Raw genomic sequence first — 22,646 nt, forward strand, 5'->3', positions numbered from 1 at the left:
TGCATGTTAAATTGATAAACATGTGCTGTCATGTTGCTAGTCATACATAAATGTCTCAAGAAACAATTAACTTGACCAATATTAACAACCCTTTCCAGTACAAGGTAACAACCGTGCACAATGGGCTAAAAACCGACGCAATAGAGTCAATAACCGAGCGAATCAACCACTAAATCGTCATAATCGACCACACAACGAACTGTTGACCTCCTAACATCTATTACTGAACGAATTACATAAAAAAATCGCTAGTAAATGGTCGATAACCGAGCGAATCTAGCACTAAATTGTCTTAATCAACCACATAACGAACTACCGACCTCCTAAGAACGATTACCGAACGAATTACATGAAAAATTGCTAGTAAATGGGTGGTTACTGAACAAGGATCTTTGAAAATCGCTCGATGTCAGGCGCTCTGCGCTATTCTTCGAAGGCTTACGGTAACCACTTAGATGCGGTCGGTTACCGACGCTAATCGCTTGATAATCGAAGCTTCGACGTCAGATTTCCGTCGAACTGCCGCGGATTTGGCCGGCCGGGCGACGCTTCTTCAATTTTTGCTGTGGAGAAACGCGAGGGAAAAGTGAGTTGTGCACCGACAACAGCTGAACGCCAACTACCCTTATCCATTTGAGTTGTGCCAAAACAGGTCAATTTTACTGTGCATTAGGCCCGTTTCGGCCTTTAATCATTTTTAGTCTTTTTACAAACTCCCAATGTTTGAGCAGTCATTTGGTGATGCAAACGATATTCTTTTTACAGATAGTCTTAGAATTACCTCTAGTTTTTTATGAAATTTTTTCTGAATTTTCTGAATTTTTTCTAAATCGATTTGAATTTTTAATTTAAATTCGGTTACCGGGAAGCTGAGTCGAATCAATACGGTCGGTTACCACGTATTTCGACGGTAACCGACGCATTTTTTTGAACCTGCTCTATTCCTGTCACACCACCAACAAAATTTTGACCGGAAGTTTCCTCAGCCGCTCCCATCGAAGCGCAAGAAACTTGGTGCCATCCAACGGCCCAGAAAGCACAGGAGAAATGTGGCTGCGATCCCACTTCCACCCTTCTCCTCCGCAGCGTCGTGCGCGAACGTGTGAAATCCTCGTCCCGACCCTGTCCTTCCTCTCCCAACCTTTGCCGTCCTCCTGCCTCCTCGTCGCGCACGCGCACGCGCACGCTCACCTCGCCGGCGGCCTGCCGGGTTGTCGCGCGCGCCCTTCTCTCGCCTCCCCGTTCTTTCCTCACGCCAACCGTCAAGCAAACCCTGGTCGCCCGACCGCCGAGCACATCTTGAGGGGGTCCTTTAACTGAAGGGCCTCACCTCGAATTCTCTTCTGCTTGCTGGTCGCCCTCCTCCGCGTCCCCTTTGCTTTGCTGGTACAGGACTGGCGTGGAGCGCAGATCCGTCCGGAAAGGGATCCGGACTTCGATTGGATTCTCCTTTTGTTGGTAAGAAAATAAACCCTAGCTTTGCCTGGATGGATTGTTCCAAGAGTTTGTTACTTCTTGTCTGCCCTATGTTTGCCGTGCGCAGTCAGACCCGAATCTTCCCTTCCGACCAGTTTGCTGTGGATTTGTTTGCGTGATGGATTTGTGCGAACTGAACCTCCGTTGCCCCCGTTAAGCCGGCTCCGTTGTTGCCGCATGATGCATTCTGCGGTCGATTGTGCTTATCTCTTGATTAATTAGCTTGACGGTGAGAGCTTCCGTTGCGCTCTATCGCAGCAGAGCGAAGTGAACTAACTGGAAGCAGTGGTGGAAATTAGTATTCTTTGGCTACCTTGCTCTGCTGTTTCTCACTTAGGTTTGGTAACAAGGGTTTCTTATATAACTACAGCAATTGACTTTTTAATTATTCTTTTGCATCTCAATTTAGTATTCTTTGGTTAGTTTGAGAGGATCACAGAACTAGGTTTTGGGGAAATCAGGGTTGGTGTTTTCTCAATTTGGTTGTCCACCACATTTCTTAACTTGATTTTGGCAATTCTACTTCTAAGTTTGAGCATGGGATTATGATTAAATGATACACACTTAGCTCTGCTGTTTCTCAATTATGTTTGGTAACCAGGGTTTCTTTTATAACTTGTGCAATTGAGTTTTTAATTATCCTTTTGCTTCTGTAGGAGTTTGCGTGGGATGCTAATCTGTAGACTAAAGCTTGGCTGTCCTGTTCTCTCTTGGTGTTTTGAATTTGAAACTTAGGATTTGTAGGGAACGCTAAGAATTAGGTGGATTCTTCTTTGGTCATTCTTGTATGGCATTGGAATGCTTACGCTTTAGATATTTGAGTGCCAATGTACCACCATTGAACCATGATTTCCCACTTTTACCAGTTATCATTCTTTGTTATGATCTGTTCTGATAAATGGTATGAGTTAAATAATTTTCTAGATTTGTTTATCGCTTCTAACTCGGCAGTATATCCTTGAATTGGTGTGTGGGATATGTTAATTGGTGGATTGTGCATTTTTTCATTGGAAGTTTATAAATGTTTACATCACATCTTGTTGATGCAAATGCCATATTTTGTTTTAGGCTAACTATATGAACACTTAGCTCTAGATGGATTATCAGTTATTAAAAGTTTACTGCAGTTTTTGAACAAAATGGAAAGCACTTTACTTGGCATGTAGGATAGTAAGATCACTTCAATTGTTGTATTTTTCATGTCACTCTGTGGAAATTAGCTACCAATTTTCCTTGTTGAAGTTACTAGACTAGATTCCTGCTGCCCCAACTAGCTTTGGACTAAAAGCTTTGAAATTGTTATTGAACTCTGCTAAATTCCTGCTACCTTACATTACAGGTTTATTATTATTTCCAGTTTATTATCTACTTTGTAGTGGGCAACAATGTCAGCTTCAACTGCTGCAATTCCGACTGCGAACACAAATGGAAACCATGCATTAAGTTTGGACTCACATTCCAGCCAAGATGCTAGGCGGCGAACAGTTGTTGTTGCAAAGAAGAAAGCCACACCTGAACTTCTTGCTGAGGGTGGAAGCAATGCGGTCTCAGAAGATAAGATTGCTAGCAAGAAGGATCTTATTCATACTATCCGTGGAGAGTCAGTTCTTGACAAGTCAAAATATTCAACTGAGGCAAGAAAAAATGTTGCTTCTGGAGCTGCTGCTGAACGTCATCAGAAAGGTGCTACTAAACAAGAAAAAACCAAGTGGGAAACTGCCTTAAGTGTGCTGGTGAAGCTTTGCCTTCTTATTTCAGCTATTGCTTGGATGGGGCAGTTCTTCTGGAGATGGAAAAATGGTGAATTGTCATTTACAGCACTAGATATGGAGAGCAGGCTATCCAAGGTGGAAGGGTTCAAGAAGACAACCAAGATGCTTCAGGTACAGCTGGACATTTTAGATAAGAAGCTAGGAAATGAGATTGAAAAAACAAAAAGGGATATCACTGAACAATTTGAAAACAAGGGTAATAAGTTAGAGACAAAGATGAAGACATTGGAAGTCAAGACTGACGAATTGGATAAGTCTCTAGCTGAGCTGAGGGACATGGGTTTTGTTTCTAAGAAAGAATTCGAGGAAATTCTGACTCAGTTGAAGAAAAAGAAGGGTTTGGATGGTACTGACGATGACATAAGTTTGGACGACCTAAGGCTATATGCCAAGGAGATAGTTGAGATTGAGATAGCAAGGCATTCAGCGGATGGCCTTGGAATGGTGGATTATGCACTAGGATCTGGTGGGGCTAAAGTGGTAAGCCATTCAGAACCTTTCCAGAATGGCAAGGCCTTATTCCCTGGTCGCAGTGGCGTGCATGCAACAGCTCAAAAGATGCTGGAGCCAAGTTTTGGGCAGCCAGGAGAGTGTTTTGCATTGAAAGGAAGTAGTGGGTTTGTGAATATCAAGCTAAGAACAGGAATAATCCCTGAGGCGGTCACTCTAGAGCATGTTGACAAGGTAAGGTTTTATGTCAGACATTCATAATATCTAATCCAATATTATTCCTTGTTTCACATTTTCATAGCTGGTATATTTTCTAGATTAAATGTTGAGGTATTCCCCTCCCAAAGCTCTCATGTAGCAAACATATTTCCACTGAAGTGGGTGTCTTGTCAGCCACAAAGCAACTGCCCTGTATTACTTGCTTAGCTAATGTGATTTTCTTGGTCAATTACTCAATTTAGAAAAATTGTTACAGCTATAGTTGCACCACTTGGCCACACTTTTTCACCTGGCAACATAATAGACTATTTGGCGGCCAGTCAGCAATCTTGCCTGGGTTCCACTGCAATAACCGCAATCCTTCCTGGGTTCCACTGCAATGACCTCACTCTGTCTGCTCACTACCAATCTAACCCACAAGACCAGCCTTAGAGGCATAGATGTCTTTTCGAGCTTTCTACCAAGATCATATTTTGTCTCAGATATGATTTTCTACAGTTTGTTGAGTTTTCTTTGGTGGGGTTGATCTGAATTGCATGCGAGATGGAACTGACATAGCACTTGGGAGTCAGTTAGCAAGGGGACTCATGGAGTCTTGAACTCTTGATTAGATTGTTGTGCATGTAATAAACAAAGTACGTTTGATTGTCAACATCAAGTATGCTGCTTATGCTCTTACATGGCAGGTTTGGAGAACTTCAATAACTCTCCGTTCCCTGATTCTTCAACCCAAATATACTAGTTTATGTCCAGATCACTCGACATGTAGCATAAAGTCGTGAACAGTAATTTAATTTCTGATGTAAAAACATTCAGATTGCAGGTTATGATATCTGATTACAATATTATCAATTGTTCAAGATTTTTTATTATTTTACTTATTACTAAACCGGGATTGTGGTAATTATAGTTGCCGCCATCATATTCTAACCTCACAAACCCATCCTTACCATCATCCATGAACTAATCTTAAGCTGCTAAGTCTACCTCAACATGGTATCAGGCTTCTTTGGTTGAGTCAGGTATCATAAAAGTAATTCTTGATTGTATATATGTTTCCTTGGTAAATGAACTGATTCAGTTCAGAGTTAGGTGGACAGTTTTTTCTTGACTTGGTCATTGGCTTCAATTTTTTGTGCTAACTCATGATGATCATGACTTATGTTTACAGAGTGTGGCCTACGACCGATCTAGTGCTCCAAAGTATTTCAAGTTCCATGGATGGTACCAAGGATTATCGGATGATTCAGATAAGAATTTAAATTCGATGGCAACTTTAGGGGAGTTCTCTTATGACCTTGAGAAGAGCAATGCCCAGACCTTCCAACTAGAGAGAACCACCGATTCACGGGTTGTCAACATGGTTCAGTTTGACTTCTCCTCAAACCACGGTAACTCGGAGCTTACATGCATCTATCGCATCAGGGTGCATGGTAGTGAGCCTGGCTCCCTCAGTATTGCAGCATGAAGCCCTGATCTGAGAGTTGCTGCATGCCTGAGCTTCACAAGATTCTTGCAGCCTTTTTGCCCATGTGAGCTTTCTTTAGCATTCAGCACTTCATGCGCCTGCCACAGTTCTTGGGCAACTATATTAATTGTGGAAAGAATGCCAGGGTGTAGCGCAAGGGAAGGTTTGGCTCGTTACAAATGACCAGCCTAAATTGCTATGGTTGATTTTAGTCTGTAGTGTAGGATCCTGACTCGCTATGATTGTGTTGTAACTGTTGTCAATACTGTAATGTTGAAGTAAGATTATCCATGGGTGTGTCTGCATGGTGGCAGGTTTGGTTTAAGGCATCCGTATAATACTATTACAACATCTTTTATAATACTATTATAGCTCTAAAAAAAATTATTCTTTATACTCTAAAAATTAGTCCTTTATAATATTATTACAGTATTTTTTATTGTTTCATCTTAAATAGCTGTTTTATTTCTTACATTTTATTATTTTTTATCTCTCTTCGGATCTAGTCTTCGCCGTACAGTGATACGGCCTCCTCTTGCTCGCCGCAAGTTTGGGGGTGTCTCTGTCCTTGCTGGCCGCAAGTTTGGGGTGTCTCTCCTTCCCGCATCCCTGTAGCACTCATATGGCATCTGCTAGAGCCGCATTTCGGGCCATCTCTGATCCGTATTTGATGTGGATGTAGATACTAACCTAGATACGGTAGCTATTGGAGTTGGTCTAACAAGTTGTTTGATTTTAATTATACAGTAAAATAAAGTGGTTTAAATTTTAGTTTTTTATTTAAAATAAAAACAATATAATTTATCAAAATACCATCAAGGTACCTACAGCTACATCTTGACAAACTCTTAAGAGTAGAAATACTTAGCTCTAAAAATTCTTAAAGCTAAAACTTATCAAATAGGCTCTAAATATTAGCGAGAGAAAAAAACCAGAGCTGTGGTAAGAGGATTTTCCACCTATTATAATATAAGAATACTTTGTCTTGACGCTAATCTTGGCACAAGTCCTTTGCAAACAGAAAATTAAAGTTTGTTTTCATTTCTTCACAAAGAACAAGGGATTGTGATGTTCGGCTCCAAAATATAGCACTTTCCTGTCAAAGCATAACCTCAAATTCTTTTGTTATCATCCTATTAGAAATTAAAAAAAATCAAGGGGATTGGATTCCTGAAAATGACCAAAAATCGACTGAAACCAGAAAAGAATTTTTTTTTCAACTGTCATCAACCAATTCCATAGATTAATCTAGGCGGAGCATAGGCAACGCCAAATAGAATTTCTTTCCTTACAACTCTTCAAATCATCTCCAAAACTATGACAAAAGGCCAGTAAAAATTTCCACGAGCATGAGCTTAGAGGGCTTACATAATTTATGCGACTTACATGACAGAAAGAAACAAACAAAACTTCTAGAGTCTAGCTAGCCCATTAGAGAATCCCTCATGAGAAATGTATACCAGCCTTGTTGAAGAGGGACAGCAAGTACAAGAAATCAACTTGGCTCAGCTTGGAACCTCTCTTTTCGGCAAAATCACCCTGCTGCAATATCCCCATAATCTTTTCCTTGAAACTTGCACCGCCATCTCCTGCCATGTCTGTATCATCCATTTCCATTTCATCGTCTTCCTTCTCATCGCCAGTCTCCATGCTCAGGTCTTCAACCATATTAGCTAGCAATGCAACGTCATCTGCAGACATCTTCTCCTGATCCATTTCCGCATCTTGACCAAGTTGGAGAGACTGCATAGTCTTGTAGTTCTTCTCTAGTAATTCAAGAACACGTTTCTGTTTAAATATGGAGCCCAAGGTCTTGTTCTTCCGGTTGAAACAAATCCTCACAAGGCCATCCCACTCCTTGAAGCTGACAGGAGGGAGAGGCTTCCTGGGCTCGATACGCACAACTGATGAATCAACCTTGGGTGGAGGCCTAAAGTTGTTCCTCCCAACCTTTAGGAGATGTGACACTCGTGACAAGAGCTGCACGTTCACCGAGAGACGACAGTAGAGACTGTCTCCAGGCTGTGCTACAAGTCTCATGGCAAATTCACGTTGAAACATGATCACAGCACACCTAAAGATTGGACGGTGCGACAGAAGCTTGAATGTAAGTGGTGATGAAATCTGGTATGGGATGTTTGCCACGCATATATCGAAGTATGGGAGATCACATTTGAGGACATCTCCTTGGATAACCTGCATCATGATTCACCCATTGAATCAGGAATCATTGTTCACGCTGAAACTACTGTGCAAGGGAAAGTAAAACAGATGAGGAATACAGTCAGTGGACTGGGTATATGCTCCTCCCGATCCAGTTGGCCCTATTAGATTAGCCATGCAACAGTCCACTGCCATTTACTTTAATCTTTATTGTATCAAGTAATTCAGTTTTTATGGCACTAAGATTTCCTTATCACCCATGACTGATCATTCGTGAAATTAACTGTCCGCAGTCGAAGATCAGCACCCATTTCATTTATCAAATTATCATGTAAAATCAGCGTCAAACCAACAATTATCGGCTGTAACTGATAAGTTATCATCATTAGATAGTTCATTCTTACATAGGATGCTCCAATTACTTTTATCTTGCTTCATCATGCATGATGATATGCAACAATGCTAATTAACTATAATCAGCAATAACCAAGTTGTGTTTTAATGGGCAAGGAAAGCTCATTCCTGACAACCACAACTTACTCATACTTCTTACATACGCACCAAAAATACCTGAGAATACAATAAAAACCTGTCCACTAAAAACCTGTCCACCAAAAACCACAAAAGACAGCGGCAGAGAGAGATCTCTCCAAAATCAACTGCTTCAAACACGCAACATCATTAACCTGAATTCCCCAACTGCCCCAAAAATCCAATCTTTTGTCACTCTACAGAACTTATAAACTATCTGCAATACAAATTCTCTCAAATTGCAGTCAGCGAAAAATCAAGTTACCCAAAAGCATAACCACTACAATATTACAAGCAACCATCACGGAGCAGATACACAGGGGTAACAGAAATTAGCACCTAATCCTTGGCAAAATTCAATCTTCTCACATTTACGCAAATTATTACGAGCCAAAAAGAAGAAGAAGACCGTCCGTAAGTTTACCTTGAGGCGTGAGGATAGCGGGTTTCCCTGGAACCGTCGGTTGAGCTCGAGCACCATGCGCGGGTCGAGCTCGACGGCGACGACGGCCTTGACTCCAGCCTCGAGTAGGCGCTTGGTGAGGTTGCCCGTGCCGGGCCCGATCTCGAGGACGGTGTCGGTGGGCTTGAGACCGGCCTTGGCGACGATCGAGTCCACCAGCGCCGGATTCTTCAGGATGTGCTGCCCCTTGGATTTCTCGAACGGGATGCCTCCCTGCAGCCGCGCGCCGCCGCCGCCTCCCGTCCCGTGGCGCTTCTTCTGGATCTTGCCGCCCGCCATGGTGGTGGGTCAGGGTTCGCCCGCAGCTGCCGCCTCCGGACGAGGAGTAGGTCGCGTTGGTTCTGGTGAGGCGCTATGGGTGGTGGCGGACACGGGTGGAGAGAGAGAGAGGGGCGGCTAGGGTTTTTATGGCATTGAGGCAAGGGCTTTTTCTCTCCTCTTCGTTTTCGTTTGCTCGATTGGGCCCGCGCCGAACTAGCCCAAATTATGAGGCCGGACTCTCCATCGCAAGGCGGCGGAAACGCAGGCGTGAAGCGTCCTTCTACTTGTATTAATTTTCTGTCCGTCCTTCTACTTGTATTAATAGACGTAAAAAATTTGTTAAATAAAAATATGCAGAATTGTCACGACCGACAGTTAGAAGTGAAGCATACCGTAGACCACATGCTCATGCAACTTTAATTCAGTTTTCCAATCCATACATTTCAATTTCCTTCAATAATAATAGACAAATAATCAAAACACACCACGTAGAAAGTAAGTAGACCAAACGATAAATGCATGTAAAAAATAGTCTGCATACATGCATGGCTCCTGCCACACATGCCTAGACCACATGCTCATGGTATAGCACAGCACCAAATATTCTGAAACATGGTATGGTGCTTAAGTCATCTTCTTCTTTGACAGTGTTGGGTGCAGAACCTGTACATGATGAAATCAAGCAGATTGGTGAATTAGGTTCAGATATTTCAGAATGATCCATCTTTTCAGTACAACCAATTGTAGAACTTGAGCAAGCACTGTTGTCTTCCTTGGATGCTACAGTGAAAATTCCCAAAGATTTGCCAATTTTGCTTGTGGGGTGTTAAGCTTCATATGCTGTCCTTTAGGATTTGTAGACATTGTCACATTATTACATGGAAGATCACCGAGAGCGAGAGCAGTATCTAGGCCACGGGAAAGTTGCTGTGGAGTTCTCTCTGGCATGACCTTGGTATGAACTCGTTTTGTCACTGTGACTGGGAGGCTTGGAGTCCCTACTCCAGCTTGCCTCCGAGGGCTAGGGCGTCCAGTAGTAGTAGGTGGTGTCTTGCTCTTAGTTTTTTTGAATCTACAGTACCATTTTCCGTGATGTATTTGGTAGGTTCAGGAGTTAAAATACACAGATAAATTTTAAACAATGAAAAGATGCACTCTACTGCGACACTAAACTTACTATTTGATATTATCATTGCCAACACTTCAACTGGTATTTTGACTTACACCAGCTAGTTCTAAGATCACAATATGATGTATTAATGTATATCATTTTGCATGTAATAACTAGACAGGAACATGTAGGGAATCCTCTAGTTTTGTTTGCAACCTTTTTTTATGTAATGTACCATGGAAGGGGAAATTTCCAACTCATATCAACCAAGGAAATCTACTTCTGGGTAATCATTTTAGCAAGAAATAAAATCTGATGAGAACTCACAAAAGCCTTGAAGGCGGGTCGATGAGCTGTCATCTCATACATGCAACATCCTATGCAGATGCATACATGTTAAATTAGAAAATTGGAATTGATAAGCAGTCATGTGAACATCTTATATTACAAAGAGAACCGAGTCAGACAATATGAAATACCAAGAGACCATATGTCTGACTTGAATCCATAGGGAATATCTGTTAGCAGCTCTGGGCACATGTAATTTGGTGTTCTGACGACCTAAAGAAAGCACGGTGCCGCCAGTTAGAGTATGAGCATAGAACAAGAATTATAACTTCATATGTTTTTGTGAGATGAATCTGCATGTCTACATGGTTCATGGTAAATATGGGAAGAAATAAAGGGATTTTTTTCTCTTTTGCCACTGGATCTGAAATTTAATTCCTTTTGTCACTTAGAATTTCCTTTTTGCCCCTAGGGTCTCTCACTGAAATTTTGTGCTCAAAGCCCCAAAGCCCATCCAGTGGCAAAAAAGAAAATGAGGTTCCAGTCGAGTGGTAAAAAGGAAAATAATCCAAATATAAGTGGTACGAGGGATATAGTCATGAGTCATGATAAGCTGCATGCTGCCATGGTTAGTGTCTTTGCTCATGCACGGTACGAGTGATGCATAACTTTTTTTTCCTCAAAACAGGAAAATTTAAGATGAAGCACAATGTTTTGGCGGAAAAAAATAGGAAAGTAAGGAAACAGGAAGGACGGTCATACCGATGAAATTAGATCATCTTCCTTTAAAGTCTTGGCTAGACCAAAATCTCCTGCATGCAAAACAGATAATATTTGTAACTTGGTAAAAACAAAGGATTACAAGATACAAATGTAACATGTCAGCTACAAACTTGCATTATTGTATTTGTTATAAGAAACTAACCAAGGCATATGTCGTGGTCTTTGGTGAGAAATATGTTGGAGCACTGCAATTATGAGGAAGAAGCATTACCATCTACTGCTGTAAAAATTGACGATGACGAATTGATGATGCTCTACCCATTGCCACTTACTTTCAAGTCACGATGCAAGGCATAGTTCGAGTGCAAGTAGTCAACAGCTAATACCAACTGACCAAATCATTTCAGAAATATCTGAAGATTATTCAGTGTTATGATCATAGTGTTAGATGTTTTTCTTCCTTCAATCAGACCAACAGAAAAGACAAGTCATCCCTGTGGTACAAGAGGAAAGTGAGCCATAATACAATCTATATATGGCAACGAAAAAACTAACCTCCAAAATGCTAAATCACACTCACATATCTCCACCTTCACAATATCTTGTGATGCAGACATAGCAACCCTGCATAACTCACCTTGTCAACTAAACAAGCTCAGATAGAAGAAACATAGTAAGAACAAGTTCCTAAATTTATAAACCTTCTCAACCCAAGCCTCCTTGAATTCAACAATGTAAGGGTGCTGCCGCCAAGCAATCAGAGTCATCTATAATTTGCATTTTCTCCTATCAAATCCTCAAAGCACACCTAGTGAATCAAGAACAAAACCTAAGAATTTCACATTTCTACCAACCTCTTGATGGGCAGACTTGCGGTAACGCTCCGTCTGCCTTGCAAGTCGGATTTACTTCACCACATACCTGCAATTAAGACAAGCATACAGTCACCTAGTTGAAGGGAGAAAGCCAACTGATGGATGGGTGCTATATCATACTTCTTCTTCTCAATCTTGTGATTAACAAGGATGACAGCACCAAATGCGCCACGACCAATCCGCTCCATGATCTCATACTGATCCATCCGCGACTCCATGAGCCCCAATCCATAACAGAACTATCACAGGTTTACAACAGCAATTCGTGACAGGTATATGTCAATCTCAAAGAACCCGAACGAATCACATTTATCCAGCCCACCTACAGCTCAAACACCTTCACATCCTAAGCGAGCTCTGCAAACAAAGAACCCAAACACCTAATAAGCCAAACAGGCAAGTAGCTTTGATGAAGGTGCACTGGCGTCACGTGCAACCCAATCAAATTCACGACATGTGCCTTCACTTAGAAAGGAGAGATGATGTTGCGCTTGCACAAGAAAGTTGTTGAACCACGGGAATCGATGAACTACTCGACGAGAATCTATTGCCCAGTTATCCAAAACAGTAGGAGGCAAATTTACAACTGATTTCGTAACAGCACTGCATTTGCACACAGCAAGCACACCGCTCCCACCAACCGCAACCCGGCGGAGATAGGGGACCTACCACGGCGGTCTCCACCTGCATTGGCCAGTGGCCGGAACCGCCGAATGCGGCAGCGATGCTTCTCCTACGGTTCTGGCAGGAAACAAAAATTTGGGGAGCGCCTCGGGCTTCGGGGAGGCGGCCAGGGGCTCTGGGCAGCCAGATCTGAGCAGTAGCGTCAGGATCTTGGTGGAGGGCGGATGATTTCGGGCACAGTTGGGGGAGTTGACGGTGGTGCGGAAAACCCGGGAGACTGTGGCAGCACGGAAGGCCCGGGAGAGCGGGGGAGCCCGGGCCACAACGGCGCAGGGGGAGGAGGTGGCGAGGAAGGCACGGAGGAGCGGTTGGGACGTTGCGGGTGCGGACGGGGGTACTGGCTCAGTCCCACGTGTCGGCGCACACGGACGAACGAACGATGAAGGAATCGACAGAGGAATATGCTGAGCGGATGGAACACATCTTACTGCTTTTTTAAGTATATATATTTACCGTAGTAGGGTCTCCCCTACTATTTCCCCTATAAAAAATGGAAAAGAATCGGGATTCACATGCATCCTGAATAACTGAATAAGAGTAGAAATTGGAGTGCTTGTCACCTCTGCCTTCATGAATAACCGGATCAGATTTCTACAATCAGAGCGTTTGTTCTTCTGGCAGTCATCTCCGTCTTCAAAGCCTCATCCTGTACATGGTTAAATAACTGAACAGTAGAAATTGGAGCGCTTGTCACAACCAAAATTTATACACCAACCAAACAATACAGAGGAAATAGCAAAGGGAAAGATGGAAGGCTCCTCTCGGTGCAGCCCTCCAGCTTGAACATTCAGGAAAAAAAATAGTTGGTGGCGAGGTGTGGTCAGGGTCCAAAGTTGTCATGAGAATATTTTGTTTCAGAAAGAGTTGTTTTTACTATTATTTTTCAAAAATAAATTAATAGTCCCATATGTTAAATCGTATATGTAAGATACTTACAAAGTGTCTTTTGTTCCAATTAGTTCACCATTTTTCACAAATAATATCGCAGAACATTGCTCTCATGCTCTGCTGAAGTGACAGCAGAGGAACCACTCCAAGCTATCTTAATTTGAGTGATTGGTTCCAAACATTAAACATGATTTGCCATGCTGCTTGAAACTAATCATTGGACCATCTCCGCCTACTATGGTCATAATCATCTGCTGCTTTCAGTAACCAGAAAATCAAAATAATTGTAATTATCTTTTGACCTATGAAACATGAACCGGAGAGATTATCTTGGACTTGACAAAACTCCTTCATAAACTGTAACTTTTTTTACATCAGCACTGATAAAGAGAAGATTCATAAAAACAAGAGGGATTTTAAAAGATTAAGGAAAAAGTCCATTACCTTCTTGGGTATAGTGACGCCATTTAATTTCCAACACTCAGTAGCGTCCACATGCTAGCTGAATGGAAAGGTTGAAATTTTCAGCCAAAAAAAAACGCTCTAAGTAATTTCCTAGCAACAGGAGAGTACCAAATAAATTGTACAACAAGGAAAAATGGTACCTGAATTAGCTGACAGGTCTGGCACCATTTTCGCAACAGCCAATTTTCCTACCATATCTTAGTATCCTTCAGCGGGTGACCATGATAGATCTTCACCATCGTCAAGCCATCTTCTATTGACATCCATATCTCCTATGCCAATACTGGCGATCTCACATTTGCCGTGGCTACGCATGATGCTGCCAAGACAAATTTCTCGCCAAGATCTGGAAACATAAAAAAAAAATATGTAACAAACAATACTTGTGGTGTACCCTATCACCAGCTGGGGCTTAATCAAGTTCTAGTACTACTGCTAGGAGGATATATAAAGTGCAACAGTATTTCTGTACAAATGTTCTTCTAGTTTGTGTGCATAATAAATTATGGAAATAAAATGTAATAGTTTTGTGATGCTTACCACCTGGTAGCAATAATAAAGAATTTATGTTCAACAGAGTGGAGAGTTGTTCCCAAGCAATACAACAAAAGTATATTTCTCAGTTGCAGTAAACTATGGGAGAGTGACCTCAGGCTAATGAGAGACCGAGACAGGCACTTGTTATCAGAGTAGTGCGCAGGCATAGGATACTCTTCTTCTAAACCATTAGAATGGGAGTGATAGCAAATGAACTGAAATACACCAGCAAATCAAAACCAATTACCACTATGAACTTTGACGACTACACTAAAAACAACTCTCTGGTTTGAACTAATCTCACAAAGGAAATGACAAACTTTGAAAATCAAATGCATGAATAGTATGACAGCCACTTAAAAAAAAATAGCACTTCTTGTACGACGGTTGATAGCTTGTGTTTTATTTCTGTTTCTCTGTCCATACAGAGTAGTGGACAAATTTGATTGATTAATCAACAGGAACTTATTTTCCTGCAAATGGTTAGACCTAGAGCGCAGCGAATCTGGTCGCTGATTCGTAGTGGGCATTTTATCAAACACCTTGCAAGCAACCATTTCTCAGGCCAGAGCAATACAAGCAAATGAGGTGGTAACGGCAATGGTTAAGACGAACCTTGGGGGAGGAGACATTGGTGGAAATGGCGGACCCAGCTCCAAATTTAAGGTAAGGCAGACAATAGAAGCACCTCGACCCACTAAGCCACACCAGTGACAGTGAGCTGCACCGTGCTCAACAGCAGCACCAGTGCTCTCTACTCCCAGTCTGTGCCAATGCCCATAACAACCATTACTTTTGGTAACTGGTAAGAACCTAACAAGCATTTCAACAATGAAGGGGGACGTTGTACTCACTGTTTGGGCATGAACGACCCCTTCTTGGTGATTTCATCGAGTGCCTGGCGTGCATCAATTAGAGGTGTACCTTATTGGAGATGGGGAGGTTCTTCTGTTCGTTGTGGAGGATGGCATCCATGGAATCACGGTTGTTCTTCATTGAGGTGCCTCTGATTGGCAATGGTGGCGCGTGTGAATGCCATGCGAGTTGTGGAGGGCGGCGCGGCGCTTGCAGTACACAGCAGCGTGGAGATGCCATGCGAGCTCTGGAGGGTGGCGTGGCGCTCGCAGAACACAGCATCGTGGGGATGAGCTCGCCATCTACCCCAATCCCACCACCCAGATCCCGTCCTCCTTTACAACGCCGCGCCACAGTCAGCCCCCGACGCCGCCAACACGCTCCCCACGCCGGTGTTCTCCACCGTTGCATCCTCCTCGCTCCTGCCTCCGGTGCTGTTATCCCAGCAGCCGCAACAGCAACTACAACCAACGGCGTCATCGGAGTCGGGGATAGCGACGGCGCAACAGCGCGGATTGGCGGCAACGGCCAAACCCTAGGAATGGGTTCCCTTTGGTGGAGCACAGCGCGCGAACGGCAAGGACGGCTGCCAACGGCGCTGGAACTCAGAAGGTGGGGTCCTGGACGTCGTCGACGGTGACTCGTCGGCGGGGAGGCGACCGATAGCGAGGGCGACGCGGGAGGTGACGCGCAGGATGAGGAAGGGGCAGGAAGCGATGAAGATGAGGATGCAGAGCGTGCGCGCGGGCGCGGGCGCGGCAGAGGAATTGCGAGGGAGGCGAAGGAATCACAAGGGGAGTGAAGGAATATTTGGCGGCAGACAAAACACGCTTTGCGTGTTTTTTTAAGTAGGAGAGATAGCGTCGGTATCTGATTCCTTGTGATCCTATTACACCTCAGCGGAAACAAATGTGTGTAATAAAATCGATTACCCTCCATAATTGGGTTACGTTACAAAACCACGAACCAAACAATGTCTTAAAGTGTTCATCAGCCTCGAGTGTTAATGGCACGAGTATCCACATTTAAATGAAAAATATATATTATCCACATTTATTCATGTCATCGTGTATCTATGTTTAATACGAAGTATATGTAAAAAAATAATGCATAGGTTGCTCACAGATCATCCATCAAAACTAGATCCTCCGCAAATCTAACAAGATCGCCCTCTGTTTTCTCACATGACCATTTAGTTGACCATAACAATACTGCAGCAAAATCATGTACTATGTGACGATTGGTAGCCTAGTTAGCTGAGATGAGTTTTGGGTTCATGTTCATGGTAGATCAGAGCATAAAAAGCTCGGTCCGAAAGGCCCAAATTTGACCTAGGCCTAGCCTGATTTTGGTCTGCCCAGACTAGAGTTTTTTTTTATTTTTTTATTTTTTTATTAAAAATTAAATAAATGAATTCTCTGTAGAAGAAATTACAAAACTAGACGCCTGCAGCTCTCTGAGAGAGCGGTTAGGCAACCTAACCACACCCTGAGAGAGTGGCAGGTCTAACCGCCCCCTAACCGCTCTCTGAGAGGGCGGTTAGCCCCTTGCTGCCCTCTGAGGAGGCGGTTAGAGTATTTTTTCCCTAAAAATGTATTTTTTTTAATTCAAGAAATAAAAAAGGCTTTAAGAAAATTTGAAATTTAAATTTGGAGTAGGTTATGTAATAGTCGGAGAATAAAAAATAAGTAATTAGCACTCGCAGCATATTACGTGGGTATGAGGTGCGAACGACGACAAACATAGTATTAAACATAGGGTGAAAATATTACAATAGACTGTAACCGCGACAACACGACGAGGAAACAAAGGTGGCATGTACAGTTGGTACTAAGACCTACTTATTAGTGCGCCGATCCTAATCATAACATGCCTTAGGGAGTGAAAGTATGTCGGGTTACATTAGATACTCTCTACTGAGTGCATCCAGGATACTTTCCCTTTCAGAGGGCATCGGGACCTGCCGCCTTAGCACGGTGGGCTCTCTCCCGCTTCCTTTCCCTCTCAGCCTCCCGAGACTGAGCCACGGTACGGTCGTGTGCCGCCTTCCTTATGCACTCTTCTTCCTCCCACTTGAGGCGAAGTTTCTCTTGCTGTTGCTCGTACTCCCGATGTGTGTACACTTCCCTTCTCCACCTCATGTTCATGTCAACCCACTGCTTCTGTGCGTCATTTTGCTTATTGTCAAGCCATTGAATAAAATCACAGAGCGGTGGAGGGGACTAAACAGATGGAACAAGATGAGCGGTTAGTAAAACAGGGTGCGAAATCGAAAGAGATGAGGCTGATATATGTTGTCATACCGGTCGATAACCAGTTGTTGCATGTTGAGGCTTGTCATACTCGTAGTTGGCACACATGAAGAAACGCAGCTCATAGGTGTATAAGATGTCTTGCGACTCGCAGAGCTTACAAAGGTCACCACATTTGCACATTGGTTGTTCGAGACCTTCAGGTATGGTAGTCTCCAATATTTCTTTGGTAGGTTTGATAGAGCTAAGGAAGACATTGCACTTGAGAGATCTGAGAAATGAGTGGTGCATCAACGTAAGGAGGTTCAGCTATTTATAGTTGGAGGAGGCAGGAGCATTAGATTCGCTCTTGAAGAAAGGAGTGAGTGCAGGGGCGCAGCTGGTGGCAGGAGCATTGGATTCCATCTTGAAGAATGGGAAAATTGTGTCATTGATCATAGTCAGAGATTCCACATTTATTGGTACCTGTGTTGTCATTTATTGTTTGGAAAAAGCTAGGTAGTGTTGTCACTTCTTGTTTAAAGCCTGCGCAAGGAGGCATGTGTTGTCATATCATGGTTAAAGTTCAGTAGTGTGGTCACTTCTTCATTAAAGTAACACTCCAAACAGAGGAAGCGAGGTATCACTCGTTGCATAAGTTGTTTTGTAAGATATAATGACGACGACATAATGTAGCTTGTGGTCGTGTCGGATTAAGAAATGCAACTAGGATGCCATCGTTTTGGAATACGAAATGCAATTACGACATGCTAAGTGGACCATAAAGAGTAAACGTGTCTGAATACGTAGGAGTACATCGCGAAGCGAATATGCATATGTAAGTTACATAAAATCTAAAATTCTACTGCTACCTCCCTCGTTGCCGTCGCCCGTGCGCCCCATCGTGGTCCTGATGCCGCTGGTTAACCCTCACGTGATCCCTGGAGTAGGTGAGGGGGTCGGGTGGACCGACGTGTCTGGTAGGCCTAGTAGGGAGCACCGGTGTCGAGGCCTCGTCCTGTGTGGGCTGTGTCCGAAGGGGAGCACTGGGTACTTGGGACCGCTGGAGGATGTCGTAGTCAGGTGTGCCCCCGAAGAAGTCACGAACGAGGTCGTATGCGGCGTCTGGGCCAGCCTCATCCTCCTGACTAGGGTAAGACTCCTCAGCACACACTCTTGAACATGCCGCTCACGTCTACCCCCCCCCCCCCTCCGACCCTTATCCCGGTATAGGACACTGAACCTGTGCTCCGCAGTCCTCTCTTGATTTGCGCGATGCATGTGAGCCTTCTTATTGGCCTTCTCCATGTACTCACATAGCATCCGTCTGTAAAGCATACGATTGTCCTCCATTACAATCTTAGCAGCTGCATACCGATCAATAAAATACTTACAAGTCCCATGCAAAATGCCTTCTACAATTCTAACTAGTGGTAGGGACATCATTCCTCGCATGACCCAGTTATAAACCTCTGCAAGATTTGTAGTCATTACTCCATACCTTACACCACCACTGTCGTACAACAGAGCCCATTTTTCATTTGGCTCATTACGTATCCACTGTGAGAAGCTCCTAATAGATGAGCCTGATCTCCTTACTATCTGCGGAGTATCTGTTGGAAGAGGTTCGAGAGCTATTGGTTCATCACCGTTAGGTGCAGCCTCCGTAGTTTGTTTTAGAGTTAGTTCATCAAGTCTTGCCCATAGCGCATTGAACTTCCGTTGCTAGTTTTGACTGCACAACTTTTTGAAAAGCTTCATCAACTCTTTATTTTTAAACTGTCTGTAGAAGTTCGCACTCATATGGCGCATGCACCACCTGCTTTTGAGGTCAGACCACTGTGCTGCTACACCTCGTCGAACACTACCATGTTGCATATCTAGCAAAGCCTGCAACAATCCTGCATATTTATCATGAATGAGACACACATCTGGTCGGTCAAGAACAATAGCATGTTTGACCCGCTCTAGGAACCAATACCAGCTGTCCCCGTTCTCACTTTCCATGAAAGCAAACCCTAGTGGCAGGACTTAGTTGTTACCGTCGATCCCAATTGCAGACAATATCTGCCATTTGTACTTCCCAGTCAGGAATGTTCCATCTAGGCATATGATGGGTCGGCAATATCGAAATACTTTGATAGTTGTGGCGAATGCAAAGAAAGCACGCTGCAACACTTTTTTCCCGTTGTACTCCACATCAGTAGAGGGGTAATGCTTGATATCATAATAGCTGCCTGGGTTCCTTCCACAAATTGTGGCTAATTGACGAGGTAGATTGTGATATGAATCTTCATATGTTCCGAACCTCATCTCAATAGCCTTTTGTTTTGCCCTCCATGCCTTCGCATAATTTATTGTGTACTAGAACCTTTGCTCAATAGCACGGATTATTGATCGTGACTCATATCTTAGGTTGTCCACAATCTCCCTGTACATAACATTTGCAATGAAAGCAGATGACATGTTCCGGTGGGCGAACTCTATTTCCTCAATGTGACAATTATGTTCCTTAACTATTGAGCACTGCTAGTAGTCTACCCATTTCCCTCTGAATGCGTGCACCCGCCAAGGACACTGCGGCACCAAACACTTCATATCGTACTCCCTTTTACTGAATTTAACAACCTTGAATTGCCTCTGAAGAGACAATGACCAGAATTTCACTGCATCAATAACTACCTCCTTTGTAGGGTATATAGCACCCTGTGACACCTCGTTCTCATGGTACTGCCACAGTATCCGGTCAGCCTCGCTAACCACCAGCTTCAAAAATTCATGATCCCTCTACTCTGCAGGAACTGGAGCATTACCCTCCTCGTCAGATGAATCCCCATCGGTAAGGCCTTCCTCCAACTCTATATCTTCAATGATGCTAGGGATGTGCTCCCCTTCATCAGCTACACCCATCGGTTGCAGCTCTGGAATATCACCAACATCCTCCCTGGACCAGACATTAGCCGCCTCTGATTCATCTTCCACTGCCTCACTTGGTCCTGCTACTGCTTCCGCAGAGTTCACCTCAGTTTGATCTTTCAGGTACGCCTCAGCTAACAAAACCAGCGGCAGGTCACGTTCACAACATATATCTATATACTACCTCCAAGTTGATGTGGCTTCGATGGGAACAAGCTCACCAAAGTATCCATGACTAGCACGGCTGGGGACAGCTTTCAACTTCAGCTCATGTTGCTGAGGATCCAGTTGGAAAAACCGCATGAGCCATTTGTACACACCCACAATGGTCCTCTCATTAGCTTTACTAAGACCCTTCATGACATGACGAAATCCAGACAGCTCTACACCGTTAGGACTATACCTAATTTCACCCTCACCATAATATATCCGAAAAATTAATTTATCTGTCATCCCTGGAAACACCTGCAAACATAACCAATATTAAGACCAACAAACTATATTTCTAATTATCGGATAAAATAATTTACCGACACCGATTCATACATAACAATAGGTTTTCAATACTAGTCCTAACCAAACTAACCTATAAATATCACTCTATACAATCTATATTTACTACCTATTGTACCGTGTGCAAATTAAACGCTACTATTTTCTAAATGCTACATCCTAGGTTCGCAAATTATCATATACTGCTACCTCCTATGTCGCATATTACAACCCTAATATAGTAAAAATATAGTAAAAATAATATAGTAAAAATAATATTCTATATTTCACTGCTATCGTACAATTTTCTAAGTAAATTTGACAATTTTTTAAACCCTAGATCATACATGTCTAAAACCTATGTCATATACTACTACTGCACTAATTAACAATAATAAAAGGAAAAAAAGACTTACCCAAAAATAATCTTCAAATCCGCGGCTCAAATGCAGCAGGGCTTCGCCGGGCTCTCTTCCTCCCCTCTCCTCTCCTCTCTTCTCCTCCCTCTTCTCAACTTTTTCTTTTTTTGAATAAAATGAGATTTTCGACTAATTTTAGCCCCTTTTATAGAAGAGACCGGGATGGGGAGAAGCCGAGCGGCGCGGGCGGGAAGCCCCTTACCGCCCCCTGAGAGGGCGGTAAGGACCCCTACCCGCCCCCTCAGGGGGTGGTAAGGGAGGTGGCACGGGTGGGTAGGCCGTACCCGTTCTTTGAGGGGGCGGTTAGGCCTTCCATCCTCTTAGAGTATTGTAGGCGTCTAGTTTTATAATTTCTCCTACGAAAAATATATTTAATTAAATTTTTAATAAAAAAATATAAACATAAAAAAATCCCCAGACCAACCCATTATCTATTGTGACGGACCTGGATAGCAGTTTATGAGCCCAAAAAATTAGGCCTAAACTGAGCCCATCCAAAACATTAATTTTAGTTATATTTATACGTAAAATTCATCGAGCAGCTCGACTTTGCTGTGTAGTAGGATTATTGGACCGAGCCTATGCAACCATTTTTGGCTCAGAACAAACTGGGATTTTCTCTGGCCCGAGCCCGGCCCATGCTGAGGTCTAGTTCATGGGTACCTACCATTTGCACTTAGACGTAGCTTGTTTACCACTGGCTGGAGAATTTTGCATCGTGCCGTGGGCAGATCCAATGCGGGTGGTGGTAACAAGACCGACGGCGGCATCTTTGTCATCCGATCTGGGCAACCCAGCAACTTCACTGCAAATCTGAGGGGATGGCTTTGTGTTGTTTGGGACCGCGGAGAAACACTTGCTGTAATGCAATTTCCCCTTTTTATTTGGGTGTTGATTCTTAACCTCTCTTTTTTTTTCTTAGAAATGCTCCACAATATCTGTTGCAAATATGGCACAGATAACCGGATCATACCGTAATTCGGGGCAGAAAGTAACCGTAAAACCAACTAGACTATGTTTCGAACATGAGAATTTCATAAGACCGCAGACATTCACTTTCACTAGGTACATAGTTTGTTATAAAATTCGTGTAAAATATTGCATTGTAAAAGGGGCCTAAACTTTCATTGAAGATGAAATTATGAAGCGATGGTACTAATAGTACCGCATAAGGTGGTCAAGTAGGTCCAAATGGACCCTACAGTGATCTTAAAGAAAGGACAACGCACATTTTTGCTATCTTTTTTTTTCATGAATACTGTTCATACCTGTTCAGCGTCACACTATTGTCAGCAATAGCAGCTGCAGACTCGGCACACTCCAACGGCTTCAGCGTCCATTCCACGGCTCTCGCCCGCA

The 22,646-nt window shown here is 43.2% G+C and overlaps 2 protein-coding genes, 1 long non-coding RNA gene and 1 pseudogene across 3 annotated transcripts; 1 reads left to right on the plus strand and 3 right to left on the minus strand.

Moving 5' to 3' along the window:
• The first annotated feature begins 1,044 nt into the window (after positions 1-1,044).
• On the plus strand, positions 1,045-5,751 carry LOC133903350 (SUN domain-containing protein 2-like). The gene is made up of 3 exons (XM_062344687.1): positions 1,045-1,458; positions 2,816-3,932; positions 5,089-5,751. The coding sequence occupies exons 2-3, from the start codon at positions 2,862-2,864 to the stop codon at positions 5,383-5,385; spliced, it is 1,368 nt and encodes a 455-aa protein (XP_062200671.1). The 5' UTR covers positions 1,045-1,458; positions 2,816-2,861; the 3' UTR covers positions 5,386-5,751.
• Positions 5,752-6,574: 823 nt separating this feature from the next.
• Positions 6,575-9,038, minus strand: LOC133903591 (ribosomal RNA small subunit methyltransferase). The gene is made up of 2 exons (XM_062345008.1): positions 8,504-9,038; positions 6,575-7,581 (listed from the first exon to the last, which is right to left on the minus strand). The coding sequence occupies exons 1-2, from the start codon at positions 8,819-8,821 to the stop codon at positions 6,829-6,831; spliced, it is 1,071 nt and encodes a 356-aa protein (XP_062200992.1). The 5' UTR covers positions 8,822-9,038; the 3' UTR covers positions 6,575-6,828.
• Positions 9,039-9,748: 710 nt separating this feature from the next.
• LOC133904114 (serine/threonine-protein kinase Nek4-like) lies at positions 9,749-13,810 on the minus strand (annotated as a pseudogene).
• A 409-nt stretch (positions 13,811-14,219) lies between these two features.
• On the minus strand, positions 14,220-15,859 carry LOC133904115 (uncharacterized). Its single transcript, XR_009907397.1, has 3 exons — positions 15,229-15,859; positions 14,990-15,139; positions 14,220-14,589 (listed from the first exon to the last, which is right to left on the minus strand). It is a non-coding gene; the product is annotated as an uncharacterized LOC133904115 (long non-coding RNA).
• Positions 15,860-22,646: the final 6,787 nt, after the last annotated feature.

Source organism: Phragmites australis, chromosome 21 (genome assembly GCF_958298935.1).
Source record: "Phragmites australis chromosome 21, lpPhrAust1.1, whole genome shotgun sequence".
Taxonomy (NCBI): Eukaryota; Viridiplantae; Streptophyta; class Magnoliopsida; order Poales; family Poaceae; genus Phragmites; species Phragmites australis.

Coding starts and splice junctions, on each gene's coding strand:
- LOC133903350 (XM_062344687.1), top strand. CDS start 2,862: ATGTCAGCTTCAACTGCTGCAATTCCGACTGCGAACACAAATGGAAAC. Junction 3,933..5,088: donor CTCTAGAGCATGTTGACAAG/GTAAGGTTTTAT, acceptor TTATGTTTACAG/AGTGTGGCCTACGACCGATC.
- LOC133903591 (XM_062345008.1), bottom strand. CDS start 8,821: ATGGCGGGCGGCAAGATCCAGAAGAAGCGCCACGGGACGGGAGGCGGC. Junction 7,582..8,503: donor CGCTATCCTCACGCCTCAAG/GTAAACTTACGG, acceptor ATCATGATGCAG/GTTATCCAAGGAGATGTCCT.